The sequence below is a fragment of the Pristiophorus japonicus genome, chromosome 14, assembly GCF_044704955.1.
Source record: "Pristiophorus japonicus isolate sPriJap1 chromosome 14, sPriJap1.hap1, whole genome shotgun sequence".
In the NCBI taxonomy this organism is placed as follows: domain Eukaryota; kingdom Metazoa; phylum Chordata; class Chondrichthyes; family Pristiophoridae; genus Pristiophorus; species Pristiophorus japonicus.
In genome coordinates this window covers 76,006,753-76,025,187 of record NC_091990.1, presented here as the reverse complement: position 1 = coordinate 76,025,187, position 18,435 = coordinate 76,006,753, and the positions used below count along the sequence as shown (strand labels likewise).

General features: G+C 44.4%; 1 protein-coding gene across 1 annotated transcript in view; it reads left to right on the top strand.

Moving 5' to 3' along the window:
- The window catches only part of LOC139279611 (mucin-6-like), an 838,525-nt gene that overhangs the window by 518,395 nt on the left and 301,695 nt on the right, over positions 1-18,435 (top strand). Inside the window, exons 20-22 of the mRNA XM_070898726.1 lie at positions 5,143-5,195; positions 5,498-5,607; positions 12,213-12,364. Of these exons, the coding sequence (XP_070754827.1) occupies positions 5,143-5,195; positions 5,498-5,607; positions 12,213-12,364 (315 nt within the window). The remainder of the gene's footprint in view (positions 1-5,142; positions 5,196-5,497; positions 5,608-12,212; positions 12,365-18,435) is intronic.

Sequence of the window (18,435 nt, the reverse complement as noted above, 5' to 3'; positions counted from 1 at the left end):
TTTGAATTATTTAACCTAAGAGGTGTGACTGCCTCCTGGAACACAGTGTCAAGGTAACTCTCCCCCTCCCTGATGTGTCGCAGTGTTTGAAGCTCGGACTCCAGCTCATCAACACGGAGCCGAAGTGCCTCGAGCTGCAGACACTGATTGCAGATGTGGTCATCGTGGACCTCAATGGTGTCCACCAGCTCCCACATGCTGCAGCTGCAACACATCGCCCGCCCTGCCATCTCTATTGTATTTTATTTAACTAATTAGGTTCTCAAGTTTTGAAATATCAAATTATCTACGTATAGTTTTTAATCTTTACCACAGCTCTTAATTTAAACCAAGGCCCAAGTTTAGAAAAAGAGAGAAATAGAGAAATATTCACCAACCAATCACTTACCTGCTTTCCTGTAACGTCACACTTTGATAGTTTTTCGCTCCCCTCACATGTCCGTGCGTTGCTCTGAGATCGCTGCTGTTATCCCCCGTTGCTCTGAGATTGCTGCTTTTATCCCCCGCTGTTCTCGTGTTAATGTCACCAGACTCGCTTCCTCTAATTAGACCAGGAAACGCGCTGGGTGGGCTAAACAAGTCCCAGCAAGGGAAAATCATCTTAGGCAGTGGGATAGAGCCAGCAGCGGGGCCGGGACCCACCACTGATATCGCCTGCCTCGAGCCCACTGAGTTGGGGAAAACTCACCAATTCATCATGCTGCCAGTGTCCCTTTAATACCATGGACTTTAATTTTGCTAACAAGTCCATTTTGTGATACTTTGTCAAACGCCTTTTGAAAGTCCAGATACACAACAACAACTGCACTACCCTCAGTTAACAGTGTCACCTTTCGCCATGCTCTACAAGGCATAGTCTCAACCGCAACCGAGACTCCAGGATGGTATGTTGCCTCCCTGGTGCAAGGGTCAAGGATGTCTCGGAGCGGGTGCAGGACATTCTGAAATGGGAGGGAGAACAGCCAGTTGTCGTGGTGCACATTGGTACCAACGACATAGGTAAAAAAAAGGGATGAGGTCCTACGAAACGAATTTAAGGAGCTAGCAGCTAAATTCAAAAGTAGGACCTCAAAAGTAGTAATCTCGGGATTGCTACCAGTGCCACGTGCTAGTCAGAGTAGGAATCGCAGGATAGCGCAGATGAATACATGGCTTGAGCAGTGGTGCAGCAGGGAGGGATTCAAATTCCTGGGGCATTGGAACCGGTTCTGGGGGAGATGGGACCAGTACAAACCGGACGGTCTGCACCTGGGCAGGACCGGAACCAATGTCCTAAGGGGAGTGTTTGCTGGTGCTGTTGGGGAGGAGTTAAACTAATATGGCAGGGGGATGGGAACCAATGCAGGGAGACAGAGGGAGACAAAAAGGAGGCAAAAGCAAAAGACAGAAAGGAGATGAGGAAAAGTGGAGGGCAGAGAAACCCAAGGCAAAGAACAAAAAGGGCCACTGTACAACAAAATTCTAAAAGGACAAAGGGTGTTAAAAAAACAAGCCTGAAGGCTTTATGTCTTAATGCAAGGAGTATCCGCAATAAGGTGGATGAATTAACTGTGCAAATAGATGTTAACAAATATGATGTGATTGGGATTACGGAGACGTGGCTCCAGGATGATCAGGGCTGGGAACTCAACATCCAGGGGTATTCAACATTCAGGAAGGATAGAATAAAAGAAAAAGGAGGTGGGGTAGCATTGCTGGTTAAAGAGGAGATTAATGCAATAGTTAGGAAAGACATTAGCTTGGATGATGTGGAATCTATATGGGTAGAGCTGCAGAACACCAAAGGGCAAAAAACATTAGTGGGAGTTGTGTGCAGACCTCCAAACAGTAGTAGTGATGTTGGGGAGGGCATCAAACAGGAAATTAGGGGTGCATGCAATAAAGGTGCAGCAGTTATAATGGGTGACTTTAATATACACATAGATTGGGCTAGCCAAACTGGAAGCAATACGGTGGAGGAGGATTTCCTGGAGTGCATAAGGGATGGTTTTCTCGATCCGGTGGTTGGGCTGGTCCTGTTCCGGTGGTTGGGCTGGTCCTGTTCCGGTGCTTGGGCTGATCCTGTTCCGGTGGTTGGGCTGATCCTGTTCCGGTGGCTGGGCTGATCCTGTTCCGGTGGCTGGGCTGGTCCTGTTCCGGTGGCTGGGCTGGTCCTGTTCCGGTGCTTGGGCTGATCCTGTTCCGGTGACTGGGCTGATCCTGTTCCGGTGGCTGGGCTGGTCCTGTTCCGGTGGCTGGGCTGGTCCTGTTCCAACTAGGGGGGAGGCCATTTTAGACTGGGTGTTGTGTAATGAGAGAGGATTAATTAGCAATCTCATTGTGCGAGGCCCCTTGGAGAAGAGTGACCATAATATGGTGGAATTCTGCATTAGGATGGAGAATGAAACAGTTAATTCAGAGACCATGGTCCAGAACTTAAAGAAGGGTAACTTTGAAGGTATGAGGCGTGAATTGGCTAGGATAGATTGGCGAATGATACTTCAGGGGTTGACTGTGGATGGGCAATGGCAAGCATTTAGAGACCGCATGGATGAATTACAACAATTGTACATTCCTGTCTGGCGTAAAAATAAAAAAGGGAAGGTGGCTCAACCGTGGCTATCTCGGGAAATCAGGGATAGTATTAAAGCCAAGGAAGTGGCATACAAATTGGCCAGAAATAGCAGCGAACCCGGGGACTGGGAGAAATTTAGAACTCAGCAGAGGAGGACAAAGGGTTTGATTAGGGCAGGGAAAATGGAGTACGAGAAGAAGCTTGCAGGGAACATTAAGGCGGATTGCAAAAGTTTCTATAGGTATATAAAGAGAAAAAGGTTAGTAAAGACAAACGTAGGTCCCCTGCAGTCAGAATCAGGGGAAGTCATAACGGGGAACAAAGAAATGGCAGACCAATTGAACAAGTACTTTGGTTCGGTATTCACTAAGGAGGACACAAACAACCTTCCGGATATAAAAGGGGTCAGAGGGTCTAGTAAGGAGGAGGAACTGAGGCAAATCTTTATTAGTCGGGAAATTGTGTTGGGGAAATTGATGGGATTGAAGGCCGATAAATCCCCAGGGCCTGATGGACTGCATCCCAGAGTACTTAAGGAGGTGGCCTTGGAAATAGCGGATGCATTGACAGTCATTTTCCAACATTCCATTGACTCTGCATCAGTTCCTATGGAGTGGAGGGTAGCCAATGTAACCCCACTTTTTAAAAAAGGAGGGAGAGAGAAAACAGGGAATTATAGACCGGTCAGCCTGACCTCAGTAGTGGGTAAAATGATGGAATCAATTATTAAGGATGTCATAGCAGCGCATTTGGAAAATGGTGACATGATAGGTCCAAGTCAGCATGGATTTGTGAAAGGGAAATCATGCTTGACAAATCTTCTGGAATTTTTTGAGGATGTTTCCAGTAAAGTGGACAAAGGAGAACCAGTTGATGTGGTATATTTGGACTTTCAGAAGGCTTTCGACAAGGTCCCATACAAGAGATTAATGTGCAAAGTTAAAGCACATGGGATTGGGGGTAGTGTGCTGACATGGATTGAGAACTGGTTGTCAGACAGGAAGCAAAGAGTAGGAGTAAACGGGTACTTTTCAGAATGGCAGGCAGTGACTAGTGGGGTACCGCAAGGTTCTGTGCTGGGGCCCCAGCTGTTTACATTGTACATTAATGATTTAGACGAGGGGATTAAATGTAGTATCTCCAAATTTGCGGATGACACTAAGTTGGGTGGCAGTGTGAGCTGCGAGGAGGATGCTATGAGGCTGCAGAGTGACTTGGATAGGTTAGGTGATTGGGCAAATGAATGGCAGATGAAGTATAATGTGGATAAATGTGAGGTTATCCACTTTGGTGGTAAAAACAGACAGACAGACTATTATCTGAATGGTGACAGATTAGGAAAAGGGACCTGGGTGTCATGGTACATCAGTCATTGAAGGTTGGCATGCAGGTGCAGCAGGCGGTTAAGAAAGCAAATGGCATGTTGGCCTTCATAGCGAGGGGATTTGAGTACAGGGGCAGGGAGGTGTTGCTACAGTTGTACAGGGCCTTGGTGAGGCCACACCTGGAGCATTGTGTACAGTTTTGGTCTCCTAACTTGAGGAAGGACATCCTTGCTATTGAGGGAGTGCAGCGAAGATTCACCAGACTGATTCCCGGGATGGTGGGACTGACCTATCAAGAAAGACTGGATCAACTGAGCTTGTATTCACTGGAGTTCAGAAGGATGAGAGGGGACCTCATAGAAACGTTTAAAATTCTGACGGGTTTGGACAGGTTAGATGCAGGAAGAATGTTCCCAATATTGGGGAAGTCCAGAACCAGGGGTCACAGTCTAAGGATAAGGGTAAGCCATTTAGGACCGAGATGAGAAGAAACTTCTTCACCCAGAGAGTGGTGAACCTGTGGAATTCTCTACCACAGAAAGTAGTTGAGGCCAATTCACTAAATATATTCAAAAGGGAGTTAGATGAAGTCCTTACTACTCGGGGGATCAAGGGGTATGGCGAGAAAGCAGGAAGTGGGTACTGAGGTTTCCTGTTCAGCCATGAACTCATTGAATGGTGGTGCAGGCTAGAAGGGCTGAATGGCCTGCTCCTGCAATTATTTTCTATGTTTCTATGTTTCTAACTTCCCTTGTCTGGCCGGCAAACAATGTATACATCTGCACAGTTTCCTGCAGCAAAGTTTATCATCAGCGCAAACTGCCCTTATGTGACTGGCCTTCCTGTCTGATGTACTGGAAGTTTTCACAATATTTTAAACCAATCTTTATTGCTCCTTGACAATTTCAATGTAGACATACTGGCAGAAAGAACATTTTGGATTTGATCCATGCTTCTTGTAACAAAGTTGGCGACTTTCTCAATGGTGCACTTTCCTCAGGTTGTAGCGTTTTTTTCACTGGCTTTACATCAGAAACAAAATCACAAGGGTCGATGGGTGAAGCAGTAATCGACAATGATTGCCATGTAGACATGCTATGCAGGAATTCATGATTAAAGCAACTTTTCACTTTAGGCATAATCAAGGACGAGCTTCTAATTAGCAAGTCAAATTTACAACTAAACTAGGATGTAACTTCGCAGATATAGATTGTATAATTGCTACAAGTTGTGTATTATTCTGTTGTCTTCTTTCTCTCCCAGCGTGTGTGATAATGGGAACATTGACTGTTCCAGCCTCCCTTTCACCCCTGGAGGTAGGAAACATTTGTTAACTTTTATCCTTTTATAAACATAAAAACATAAGATACATAAAATATGAAAAATAATCTTCACATTGCCATTTGATTTCAGATATCAGCTCATTTCTAAATATCATCTCTCAAGCACTTAAAATGTAGCAAAACCGATGTGATATAAAGTAATATTGTAATAATTTTAGGCAGGAGTAGGCCATTAGAAAATCTAACCTATTAATCTGACTTGCCATAAGATTTCCTTGATGTACATCAAGTATACTATGTCCTTTAGTAATAAAACATTAAATATTATTCTTTAGAAATGTGCGATCATGCTAAAATTTACTTCAATTGTGCAAATGCAAAAAGCGGTGAATACGGAACGGCTTATGAACCAACATGCCAGATGCTTGCTACAGAAACTCGTTGTGTGAGTAGAAAATAGTCTTGAACTTCAAAGCTTATTCTGAACAATATATAAAATGTTCGATAATTTCCTCGCTTCTTTATACTTAAAGCCATGATCACATTGAAAATGTCAGTGGACATCTTTGAAAGTGGATAAATCCCCAGGCTCGGATGAAATGTACCCCAGGCTGTTCAGAAAATCAAGGGAGGAAATAGCAGAGGCTCTGACCATCATTTTTTAATCCCCTCTGGCAACAGGTGTGGTGCCAGAAAAGTGGAAGACTGCTAACATTGTACCGTTGTTCAAAAAGGGAAAAAGGGATAGACCGAGTAATTACAGGCCAGTCAGCCTCGCCTCGGTGGTGGGCAAATTGTTGGAAAAAAATTCTGAAGGACAGTATGAATCATTATTTAGAAAGGCACGGATTAATCAAGGACAGTCAGCATGGATTTGTTAAGGGAAGGTCGTGTCTGACAAACTTCATTGATTTTTTTGAGGAGGCAACAAGGAAGGTTGATGAGGGTAGTGCATTTGATGTAGTGTATATGGATTTTAGCAAAGCTTATGATAAGGTCCCACATGGCAGAGTGGTCAGAAAAGTAAAAGCCCATGGGATCCAAGGAAAATTGGCAAGTTGGATCCAAAATTGGCTCAGTGGCAGGAAGCATAGCGATGCTTGACAGGAAAGCTGTTTCCAGTGGGGTTCCGCAGGGCTCAGTACTAGGTCTCCTGCTTTTTGTGGTATACATCAATGATTTGGACATAAATGTAGGGGCATGATTAAGAAGTTTGCAGATGATACAACAATTGGCTGTGTGGTTGGTAGTGATGAAGAAAGCTGTAGATGGCAGGAAAATATCAATCAATCAGGTGGGTGGAAAAATGGCAAATGGAATTCAATGCGAAGAAGTGTAAGATAATGCATTTTGGGAGGGCTAACAAGGCAAGGGAATACACAATAAATGATAGGATACTGAGAAGTGTAGAGCAACCGAGGGACCTTGGAGTGCATGTCCACAGATCCCTGATGGCAGCACAACAGGGGGTATGGTAGCATAGTGTTTATGTTACTGGACGAGTAATCCCGAGGCTTTGACGAATGATCCGGAGTCATGAGCTCAAATCTCACCAAGACAGCTGGGGAATTTAAACTCCATTAATTAAATGAATCTGGAATGATAAGGTAGACTGAAATTTTCTAGGGTCTGTGTGGGCGTGATTGGCGGAGGATCGTGGGAAATTTGCAATATCTTCAAGCGGGTCGGAAACCCATGGTATTCCCGCCCCTCGCAGCTTTCCCTCAGGTGTCTTTGCTGGCAAGGCAGCGACCCGAATGGTAGAGGTGGGCGAGATAATTTAAATCATTATCAAGTAGTTGTCAGACCCTTAAGAGTCTTTTTAGCCCTACCTTTCCAATTTCCCTGGCTGATCACGGGAATCACGCAGCACGGGAACCACGTCTGTGAACTTGAGGCGGAAGTTGAGTGCCCATTGATCCAGCTGATCAGTGAATAGCATAGAAAGTACAATAAGAACTCCTAGCTCCCACATAATCACTTTCCTCCGTCAGAGCCTGTTGCTGACTGCATTGTCTGCACAGATTTAGCTTTCGACAGGCTGCAAGTGTTACCAGCAAAGTTGCCATCCAGTGTCACAGCATTGTTATAACCTATAAGAAATAAGAACATAAGAATTAGGAACAGGAGTAGGCCATCTAGCCCCTCGAGCCTGCTCCGCCATTCAACAAGATCATGGCTGATGTGGCCGTGGACTCAGCTCCACTTACCGGCCCGCTCCCCATAACCCTTAATTCTCTTATTGGTTAAAAATCTATCTATCTGTGATTTGAATACATTTAATGAACTAGCCTCAACTGCTTCCTTGGGCAGAGAATTCCACAGATTCACAACCCTCTGGGTGAAGAAATTCCTTCTCAACTTGGTTTTAAATTGGCTCCCCCGTATTTTGAGGCTGTGCCCCCTAGTTCTAGTCTCCCCGACCAGTGGAAACAACCTCTCTGCCTCTATCTTGTCTATCCCTTTCATGATTTTAAATGTTTCTATAAGATCATCCCTCATCCTTCTGAACTCCAACGAGTAAAGACCCAGTCTACTCAATCTATCATCATAAGGTAACCCCCTCATCTCTGGAATCAGCCTAGTGAATTGTCTCTGTACCCCCTCCAAAGCTAGTATATCACATCATTGACAGATTGTTTTGTCATTTCTACTTGACCTGCTATCTATTCCATCAGCATGGGTCTATACTGTCTCACCTCTGTCCTCAGAATCGGACCTCATTTGATTTGGATTGTAGAATAGTTGGAGGAAGAGGAGCAGTAGCAACAGTTCAGCAACCAACAGCAGCATCGGGAAATCCCGAAGTTGCGGTCTGTGAATGGCAGCTCAGAAACAAGCTGTCTGTGCCCCCCACCCATCCCCACAGAGCCGGCAATCTGTATAATCAGCCAAATCATTGAAACTGGCAAAAACATCAGTCTTCCGCAGGATATACACTGTTAAATTCCCCACTCAAAGTTAAACCCAAAGAGATTAGGTACAACTGGGATTTGACAACATTATTACTGCTAAACAAATCTTAATGGCCTGGGAAACTAATTGCAATTTTTTGCAGTGCGAAATTTTTAAGAAACTTTTCAAAAAAATGTTTTACATTTCCTTTTTTTAGTGTACCCATCTTTATTTCAGGCTTGCCTTTTCCCCATCTGAGAGCCCCAGTCTTTCTTTTGCTCTCTCTAACTATTTTTAAAAGTTAGAATTTTAAGAGCTTACTCACTTCCTTCAGTGTTTGTGAGAATTCTGCCTTTTTTATTGGCTGCTTAGACAGCTTGTTGATGTCACAGCAGTTTGAACAAGGGGATAGTGGCCACTACAGTCCATTGAATTGAATTGAAGGTGGGAAATCCCGAAGTTCTCGACACAGTGATTGCGAGATCCTTGTGCGAAGTGCGAGTCTCATCACCGAGAACATGCAGAAACCAAGCGCAGGCAGCAGAAAGAGCGTGCGGCAAGCCAGTCCCACCCACCCCTTCCCTCAACGAATGTCTCCCCACCTGTGACAGGGACTGTGGTTCTCACATTGGACTGTTCAGCCATCTAAGAACTCATTTTTAGAGTGGAAGCAAGTCTTCCTCGATTCCGAGGGACTGCCTATGATGATGATGATGTACTTCGGGGTCAGTGCCGAACACCTTTGCTTCACTGCTGACTGCAAATTCCGGGCCATTAACTGCCTTCCATTCATTTTTCAGCCAGGTATTTAACCTATAGGACCTTCCTAACTCCACTACACCCACAAAGTGCTCCCCTAGTGGTGTGACAAAAGCTGGTGGAAAGGTGATGTTGGGTCACTGGAGATGCTCGTGGCCGGTGGTTTCTGGGTGCTGTAGTTTGTGATGGCCTGGCTGCGGACTGCCGGACCTGAGCTGCTGCCAGGGCCATCTGACCCAGCCAACATGCTGGCACCGTGGCAGGTATTGATTGGAAAGGTGACAAAGGAGCAGCCACGCTGACATCCTGACAGAGAGCGACACGTACTGCTTCCAGCACATCATTGCCACTGCAATATGTGTGTGCACTAGGCCTGTGCAGCAGAGCAGGTCTCCAGTCGTCTTGGATAACCCTTGCCACTGGACTAAGACCTAGCTCTGTCAAGCCCGTGTGGTGGCTGGTGTGCAATGGCCAACCCACATTAAAAAAGTCCACACACAGGCATCTTCCACCCTTCAGGATGTAGTTCAGGACCTGGAATATTAGGTTCTTCATTGGAACACCTGTGAACTTATCCTTTTTTGGCGTGGAAGCAAGTCATCCTCGCTTCGAGGGACTGCCTATGATGATGATGATGATGCCATTCCACTGGGCTGGGGATCACCATTTCAAAGGTCTATGGGAAATGAAAGTGCAAAGGCTGAAGGACTCCTATGAAACCCCTAACCATGTGGCCCATCAATCTCTCCAAGATAGACACCTGTCTCTTCAAGGTGGAGCCACAGTTTGTATGGCAGCTGTTTGAGTTTCCATCAAAGCTGCAAAGGTTGGTGTCAGACGTGCTTTGTGAGAGCCTGGCTGCATTGTCCCTGAAGGTGGCCACAGACTCCAAGGTAGACCGTACAGTGCTGATGGTATGCAAGGTGACACCACACAGGCTGGAAGCGGACACCGCTGCACTTTCAGCTATAGTTCTGAAACCTCCCACGGTTGACATTCTACTACTTGATATAACTGCTTGTGAGAGAGAAGCAGTTTTCTTTATAGGGCTGGTCCTCTGAAGTCCTTATGTCTGTCTTGCTCAGCAGAGCTGAGAGAGAACCTTCCCCTCTTGTGAGTTGTCTCCTGTGCTTTGCCTGCTGTTCTCAGTTGTGCTGAGCCGAGTGTTTCACTACATGCAGACCCCTCCGGCTCATTATCTAACCTACGCAAAGTGCCAATGTCTGTGCTGGTGCGTGGGATGGATGGAGCATGTGATGCTACAACCTCGAGGACTGTCCTCCTTCTGCAGTGTCCAGGTGCTGAGAAGGACCTGGAGGAAAGAGAAAAAGGACAAGAGCTAAGATGGCACTGAAAGGCTAGCCATTGTTAGGGATCAACTGTTAGTCAACCTCTTTGCTTCTATGGTTCACAGCGACATGCACGAGACACTTGATGGTGGAGTATACGGAACAGACTTTATTCACATACAACACAGGTGTTCGCCTTAACTGTACACAGAGATTAGCTTCCGGTTTCTGTTCGAAACCATGGTCGTTTATGCACCTCAGTTTACTTACATCAAAGGTACATGTCACAGATAAGAGCCCTTGATGCATCTGGTTCTGAATCTTTGAATATTTGAAAACCATCGGTTTACATAAAGAGTTGTAGTTGTTTATTTCAAAGATACTGCTCTCAAAAAAAACTTCCTGACTTTAGTTTTCCCAAATCCTTGAGGAGCAGTTTTATGAAGAGCTTATCTTTTTATACTGTAGTTAATGGACCCCTCGGCCTATGTTTATTACATTAGCCACTAAAGTTAGACTTTGATCACTCATGGTTGATGTTCTAGTTACTTATTTCCTTGCTCAAATATTTCTTGTAGATAATACTCAGACATTAAAAACATAAGATAAGGCTATACTTTCTTCTGTGGCAATCTGAAGCTATCTTGTCTAACTTGCAAAGGCTGTTGCCCCAAGATACAAATAAGTTTGATTGCTAACCCTTAACTCCCCAAAATGTCCAACATATCACTCACCAGGATGCCCAATAGTCATGACCAAGTGACAGAGTTCAGAATGCAGTTTGAAATGATGAAATTTGAGATAACTGAAAGGTTACAAGTAATATACAGGCACCCTGTTCACATAAGCTGCCAGGCACATCTCTCCAAGCATGTGGCCTTTCCTGGACAACTAATCTCCAGGGCTTCAATCCCCGTTTGAGTGAGGGTGACAATGTGGGGTAATCTGTTCTTGGTCTGTTCCTCTCCCCTGTATTATGTCCTGTTTATCTCCTGCAGAGAGAGAGGGTGAGAGAAGTGAGTGATTTGAATTAGAGTGAGTTTATTGCAGTATGCTCTTGTCTGTTGAAATATGTGATGGAGAGGAGGGAATTGTTGAGAGTGGTCATGAGGGGGTGAAAGGAGTGTTCTCAGGTATTGTTGAGAAAGATGGAGAGAGAGAATTCTACTCAATCTGCTGCTCTTGTGCATTAATTGAACCTCTTCCTACACTGAAGCCAGATCCTGGGGTAATGCAACCGGTACTGAACCTGTCAGCCACCTCTGTCCAGATCTGCTAAATAGTGGGCCTGGGGATGTTTCAGTGGGTGGAAGGGAACACGACCTCCCTCCTTGCCTTGGCTTCTACCATGAAGACTTTCAGGGGGGCATTAGAAAAGCCGAGGGTAGCCCTTGGACTCATTAGTCCTGCTGGACTTGCGTCCACTGTGCTGGAACAAAATCTGAAAGCAGGGAATGCAATGTTGTTTTTATAGGTGCATTCCCACTTTAAATAAGTCCCGGGAGATCTGTGAGGCTGCGGGGAAAGTGGACCGGCTGCCTGCTTCCTGGTGCGTTTCAATGTAATTCAGCTGCTTACACCCAATTTACATACTTACTCCAATAGTATGCAAATGAGCAGCCATTGGAAACTCGCTGTAACTCCGTCTACAGATCATTGGCACGTGCAACATTCGTTTTACAAGTGCAACAGCAACTTAACTGACTGAGGAAATACTTTTAGACTTTTAAATTGGCTGAATCATCATTATTTTGAGAATATCTAGCTCCTCTACAGGTACAAAAGTGAAATAACTAACAACTGCTATTTCCTTTCTTCTTGGTTCTGGCCTTTCCGCTATCATTTTACAATGTACCAACATTTTCACATCCTTTGTTGCATATACTTGCCTTTAGTTACTTAAGATGTTCTCAAAATCCATATTTCTCTTTGTTTAATAACTCCCTTTGGTTATCTGTATAATTTACCCAATCCTCCTGTCCATCAGCCTCTGTCCATTTTGAAAGCCTTCTGCTTATCCCTGATGCTGATCTTTAAATCCGACCTTACCATATTTTTGAATTAAGTGCATACAGTTCTGATTGTCATTTTACTTCTTCCTCTTTAGTTAGCAGGCAAGTGTATCTCCGGCTGCGTTTGCCCGTATGGAATGGTATTGAATGGGAAAGATCAATGTATCTACCCTCAAGACTGTCCTTGTGAATTCAGTGGTGTGTACTATAATCCCAATGAGGCGATAGTGAAAGAGTGCCAGAGATGGTAAGGATCTGTACATTGTATCTATGTAATATAAAACTGTTGTGATAAAGGGGCTGCATAATAAGTAAATCAGTTCCACCAACAATGTAAATTGATTGTTTTAAAACATTTTGTAATAAAAATTCTTGAGAGAAAATCTAAATTGCCACCAAACGTCCAGTGATATGGGCTCAATTTTCCCCAATTATCTGCGCCATTTTTTAGGCATGCACCATTTATTTTTGGAATAAATTAAAATCTCCCAAGTTTCCCCAAAGTTTCTGCGCCAGCGTAATTCACTCCGGTCAGTTTTGTTTTAGGCTACGATTTTTTTTACCTCATTGCCACGCGCGCCAATTCTGGCCATTTGTGCAAGTTTGGCCAACTGCGATTTTTCTTAAGACGGCATATGTGTCTGCTCAGAAAAACTTTCTGGGCAGTTAACAAAAAACAGCGCAGGTAAGTGAATCAGTGCAAAAGATCCAGTTCCACAGCCAGGACAACAGAGGCAGAGAGGGATTATAACCTTTTTGTCTTTAATCTTGAATTCACTTTAATTTGGGGCTTTTGGTCTGGTCTGTCCACCCTTTCGGCCCGGGCTAAGAGGAGCTGCGGTGGGGAGGAGAGGGGGGGGTGGGAGGCCTTTCCAATTCAGTTTACTTTTGGCACAAAGACTCTTTAATATTTTCATGTTGGTAGACTGCAAGGTGCTTTCCAGCCTCAGCCTGCAGTGTGTCCCTCGTTACCCTGGCAACCTGATCTTTTTGGCGCACATCTTAGGCTCCACCCACAGAGCTTAAGGACAATGTGCGCCGGGCCACATTCACAAGATAAAACCGGGAAACCGTCAACTTTTTTATGGTGTAAAAACGTGCGTAACTCTTCAAATACGCCAACAAAAGATGTCCTGGTCAAGATTTATCCCTTAACCAACATCCCTAAAACAGATTATCTGGTGATTATCACATTGCTGTTTGTGGGACCTTGCTATGTGCAAATTGTCTGTCGTGATTCATAATAACATAAGAAATAGGAACAGGAGTGGGCCACCTGGCCCCTTGAGCCTGCTTCACCATTCAATAAGATCATGGCTGATCTGATCATGGACTCAGCTCCACTTCCCTGCCCGCTCCCCATAACCCTTTATTCCCTTATCGCTTAAAAATCTGTCTATCTCCACCTTAAATATATTCAATGACCCAGCCCCCACAGCTCTCTGGGGCAGAGAATTCCATAGATTTACAACCCTCTGAGAGAAGAAATTCCTCCTCATCTCAGTTTTAAATGGGCAGCCCCTTATTCTGAGACTCTGTCCCCTAGTTTAAGTTTCCCCTACGAGTGGAAATATCCTCTCTGTATCCACCTTGTCGAGCCCACTCATTATCTTTTATGTTTCAATAAGATCACCTTTCATTCTTCTGAACTCCAATGAGTAGAGGCCCAACCTACTCAACCTATCCTCATAAGTCAAACCCCTCATCTCCGGAATCAACCAAGTGAACCTTCTCTGAACAGCCTCCAGTGCAAGTATATCCTTCCTTAAATACGGAGACCAAAACTGTACGCAGTACTCCAGGTGTGGCCTCACCAATACCCTGTACAGTTGTAGCAAGACTTCTCTGCTTTTCTACTCTATCCCCCTTGCAATAAAGGCCAACATTCCATTTGCCTTCCTGATTACTTGCTGTACCTGCATACTAACTTTTTGAGTTTCATGCACAAGTACCCCAGGTCCCTCTGTACTGCAACACTTTGCAATTTTTCTCGATTTAAATTATAATTTGCTTTTCTATTATTTCTGCCAAAGTGGATAACCTCACATTTTCCCACATTATATTCCATTTGCCAAATTTTTGCCCACGCACTTAGCCTGTCTATATCCCTTTGCAGATTTTTTGTGTTCTCCTCACAATTTATTTTCCCACCCTCTTTGTATCACCAGCAAACTTGGCTACATTACACTAGGTCCCTTCATCCAAGTCATTAATATAGATTGTAAATAGTTGAGGATCCAGCACCGATCCCTGCTGCATGCCACTAGTCACTGTTTGCCAACCGGAAAATGACCCGTTTATCCCGACTCCCTGTTTTCTGTTAGTTAGCCAATCCTCTATCCATGCTAATATATTACCCCCAACCCCGTGAACTTTTATCTTGTGCAGTAACTTTTATGTGGCACCTTATCGAATGCCTTCTGGAAATCCAAATACACCACATCCACTGTTTCCCCCTTATCCACCCTGCTCGTTACATCCTCAAAGAACTCCAGCAAATTTGTCAAATGTGATTTCCCTTTCATAAAACCATGCTGACTCTGCTTGATTGAATCACGCTTTTCCAAATGTTCTACATTACAACAGTGACTGCACTTCAAAAAGTACTTCATTCGTTGTAAAGTGCTTTGGGCTGTCCTAAGGTTATGAAAGGTGTTATATACATTTAGGTTCTTTATTTTATTTTACTGGGGTCTGAGATTGCATTCAATTTGGTGCAAGTATTTAACAGAGACAAAAAGTCAGAATAGGGAAGTGATAGGCCTTGAGTTGGACTTCAGTTATAAGCAAGTTGCTGGAAGTGTTAATTCGAGAGGCACTGTACAGAGAATCTCAAAATGGTTTCTGAAAAAGAAGGCCATACCTCACCAACCTGGTTGAATTTTTTGAGGAAGGTTGTTAAATGTAGTTAGTTCAGTCGACATTGTGTTTCTTGATTTTCAAAAAGCCTTTGACATGGTACCACACTACTCAGTAAGATTCAGTCCTGTGGGATTGGTGGGAAGAATTTGGGTTGGATAAGACACTGTTTGCTAGATTGAAGGTAGCTATTAATGATAGTGCTTCTCTGTGGGGAGTCATGTCGGGATTGATGTTAGGGCCATTGCTCATCACCATCGTTATCAGTGATCTGGATGAAGGCGTCAGGGGAACTGTCCACAGATTTCCAGGTGATACAAATATATGTGTAGGTGTAAAGACAAGGAAATAGATTACAGACAGAAGTAGATATGATGCAGGAATGGGCCCATATCTGACAGATGTCTTTTAATATTGATAAATGTAGTGTTCTGAGTAAGGGTAACTATGCACGCTGCAGAGTTGTGTGCTCAACACTACTGAGCGGGAGAAGGATTTGAGTGTTGAAGGTCCATGACCGGTGTCACTAGGCCATTAAAAAAATGAATAGAATGTGAAGATGTATTGCCAGGACAAAACAAGAAAAGTACTCTGCCTCAGTACAAGACTGTAAGTCAGGCCTCGTCTAGTGTTTAGTTTTGGTCCCTCACATGGTGGGAGATATAGAGACCCTGAAACAGGTTCACTACTGAAACCCTAATCCACTACATTATCTCAAAGTTCGACTTCTCAAACACTTTACTTGCCAACTTTGTCAGCTATGTGGGTTCAAGCTCTACTACAGAGACATTGAACACATAATCTTGTGGATGAGAAGAGAGCAATATCCTGATGGTCCTCTCAGGTGGATGTAAAATAACACATGGCTCAGTTTGAAGAGTGGGGAATTGTTCTGCCCAATATTTATCCCTCATCCCACATCACTAAATTAGATTATTTGTTGATCTGTCTCATTGCTGTATGTAGGACCTTGCTGTGTGCAAATTGGCTGCACATTTGCCTTTATTTATGTATTCCAACACTTGAAAAGAAAGTAATTAGCTCTGTGCTTTGGACCACCCTGGAGATGTGAGAGGAGCTGTATAACTGCAAGTTCTTGTGTATATTTCAACCTCCACCTTTCACAAACATCAGCTAATTCAGAACACCCTTCCACAAAGTCCCACACATGTCCCCTGTTCCTCAATGAATTAACTTTAAATTCCTCATCCTTGTCTTCATATTCCTCCGTTCCTTCAGTGCACATAATCTGGGTCATCTTCTCCTGCCTTGCACCTTCTGCTTCTCCAGATTCTCCAGCACTCTGTATTCTCTGCTCCACCAGGAGAGACCAATCATTATCACTTTTGCCTAAACTAATTGCCTCACTGACATTCCCCATCATTAGAACAATTCTAAAATCCATCTTTTTTGCCAAAATGTAGACCTTTCCACCACCATTCATTTATTTGTTTTACTGCTCATCCTCTAAATGTTCAGCGAGATTCTTTTAATGTGAGGAGTGCTATATGAATGTAAGTTTCTGCACAGTTAAATTCGGAATGACAGTTTGCATCAATTGTGCTTTTATAACCAATGTCTCCAGCTCCCTTTCAAATGCTATTGGGGTACAGTGAGTAGACTGTTTTCAGACTAAAAGTAGCACTGAAACCTAGAAAACATAATCGGGTGAGAAATTTGGGTTGGAGGGTTCTTAAGGCACTAATATTGGGCGGCTGCTAAATTAATCACTGGGAAATTTTTAGCGACGGGAACAACAAAATTCAGTGGTTGCACCCTGAGAGTGGAGCAGAGCGCTAAGGGAAGCTTTCCACACTTCTCTTAGGGCGCTAGGCCAGGTGACAACCGAATATCCCGTTGCTAAAGAGCTGGTTTCGTCATGCCCTGAGAGAGGCCTCACCGTAACAACAAAAAATCGGAACCAAAATCAGAAAAATCATTCCCTATACATTACTCACCACAAATAAAGTTAAATCGCAAAAAAAATAAATCACTCACACTCATCTCATGCAGTCATTCCTTCCCCTCACACCCCGGGACAGTTCTGCACGCTAGCTTTCTCTGGCGGGGTCACTACAGGGTGCTATCCAACCAAACTTCTCCCCCAACCGTGTTTTAATTGCATCAATATAACATGAACAGATTCCTCCACCACCCTCACCTCCAACAACTGCATGCATTTCATTGTCAAAGATTGAGACCATCCTTTCAGCTGCCTCTGCCACTTCCTTCCCTTCCCCATGCCCACCCAGCCAAACCATCATTAATGCTCCCTCCTGCCAGAACCCTGAACTCGCATCTTTCTCTAGTTTATCTCCCACCTCCTATCATGCCCTCTCTGAGCTCACCTTGTACATGAGCCCCACTTCCTGCTCCTTCGACCCTATTCCTACCAAACTGCTGGCCACCCAACTCCCCTCCCTGGCCCCATGTTAGCTGATGTTAATGGTTCCTTCTCCTCAGGTACTGTCCACTTCCCCTTCATCACCCTGTCCACAAAAGAAATCCAGCCTTCATCCCTCTATCCTTGTAACCTACCACCCATCTCCAAGCTCCCTTTCCTCTCCAAAGACCTTGAACGTGTGATCGCCTCCCAAATCGGTGCCCATCTTTCCCACAATGCCATGTTTGCTTCCCTCCAATCAGGTTTCCGCCCATGCCACAGTACTAAAATGTCACAAATAACATCGTATGTGACCATGATAAACTATCCCTCTTCATCCTTCTCGACCTATCTGCAGTCTTCTAGCTTAAATATAGCCTGACACTCCAGTGCAGTGCCGTCTATCGGATGAGACGTTAAACCGAGGCCCTATCAGTTTTCCCATGGCACTATTTCGAGGAAGAGCAGGGGAGTTATCCCCAATATCCTGGCCAATATTTATCCCTCAATCAACATAACAGAAACAGATTACCTAGTCATTATCACATTGCTGTTTGTGGGAGCTTGCTGTGCGCAAATTGGCTGCCAAGTTTCCCATATTACAACAGTGACTACACTCCAAAAGTATTTCATTGGCTGTAAAGCGCTTTGAGACGTCTGGTGGTCGTGAAAGGCGATATATAAATGCAAGTCTTGCTTTTTTCTTCGACATAGTTGACCACACCATCCGCCTTCAAAGCCTCTCCTCCGTCCTCCAGCAGGTGGAACTTTCTTCACCTGGTTCCATGCTATCGATTCAGTTGTAGCCACAGACAATCTCCTGCAATGGCTTCTCATCCTGCCCCCACATCGTTACCTCTGGTGTCCCCCAAGGATCTGTCCTTGACCCCCTCCTATTTCTCATCTATCACCCCTCGGCGACATCATCCGAAAACATATTAATTTCCACATGAAACTCGACCCCTCCACCGCCTCGCTCGACCCCTCTATTGCCTCTGATTTCTCAAACTGCTTGTTCTACATCCAGTACTGGATGAGCAGAAATTTCTTTCAACTAAATATTGGTACGACTAAAG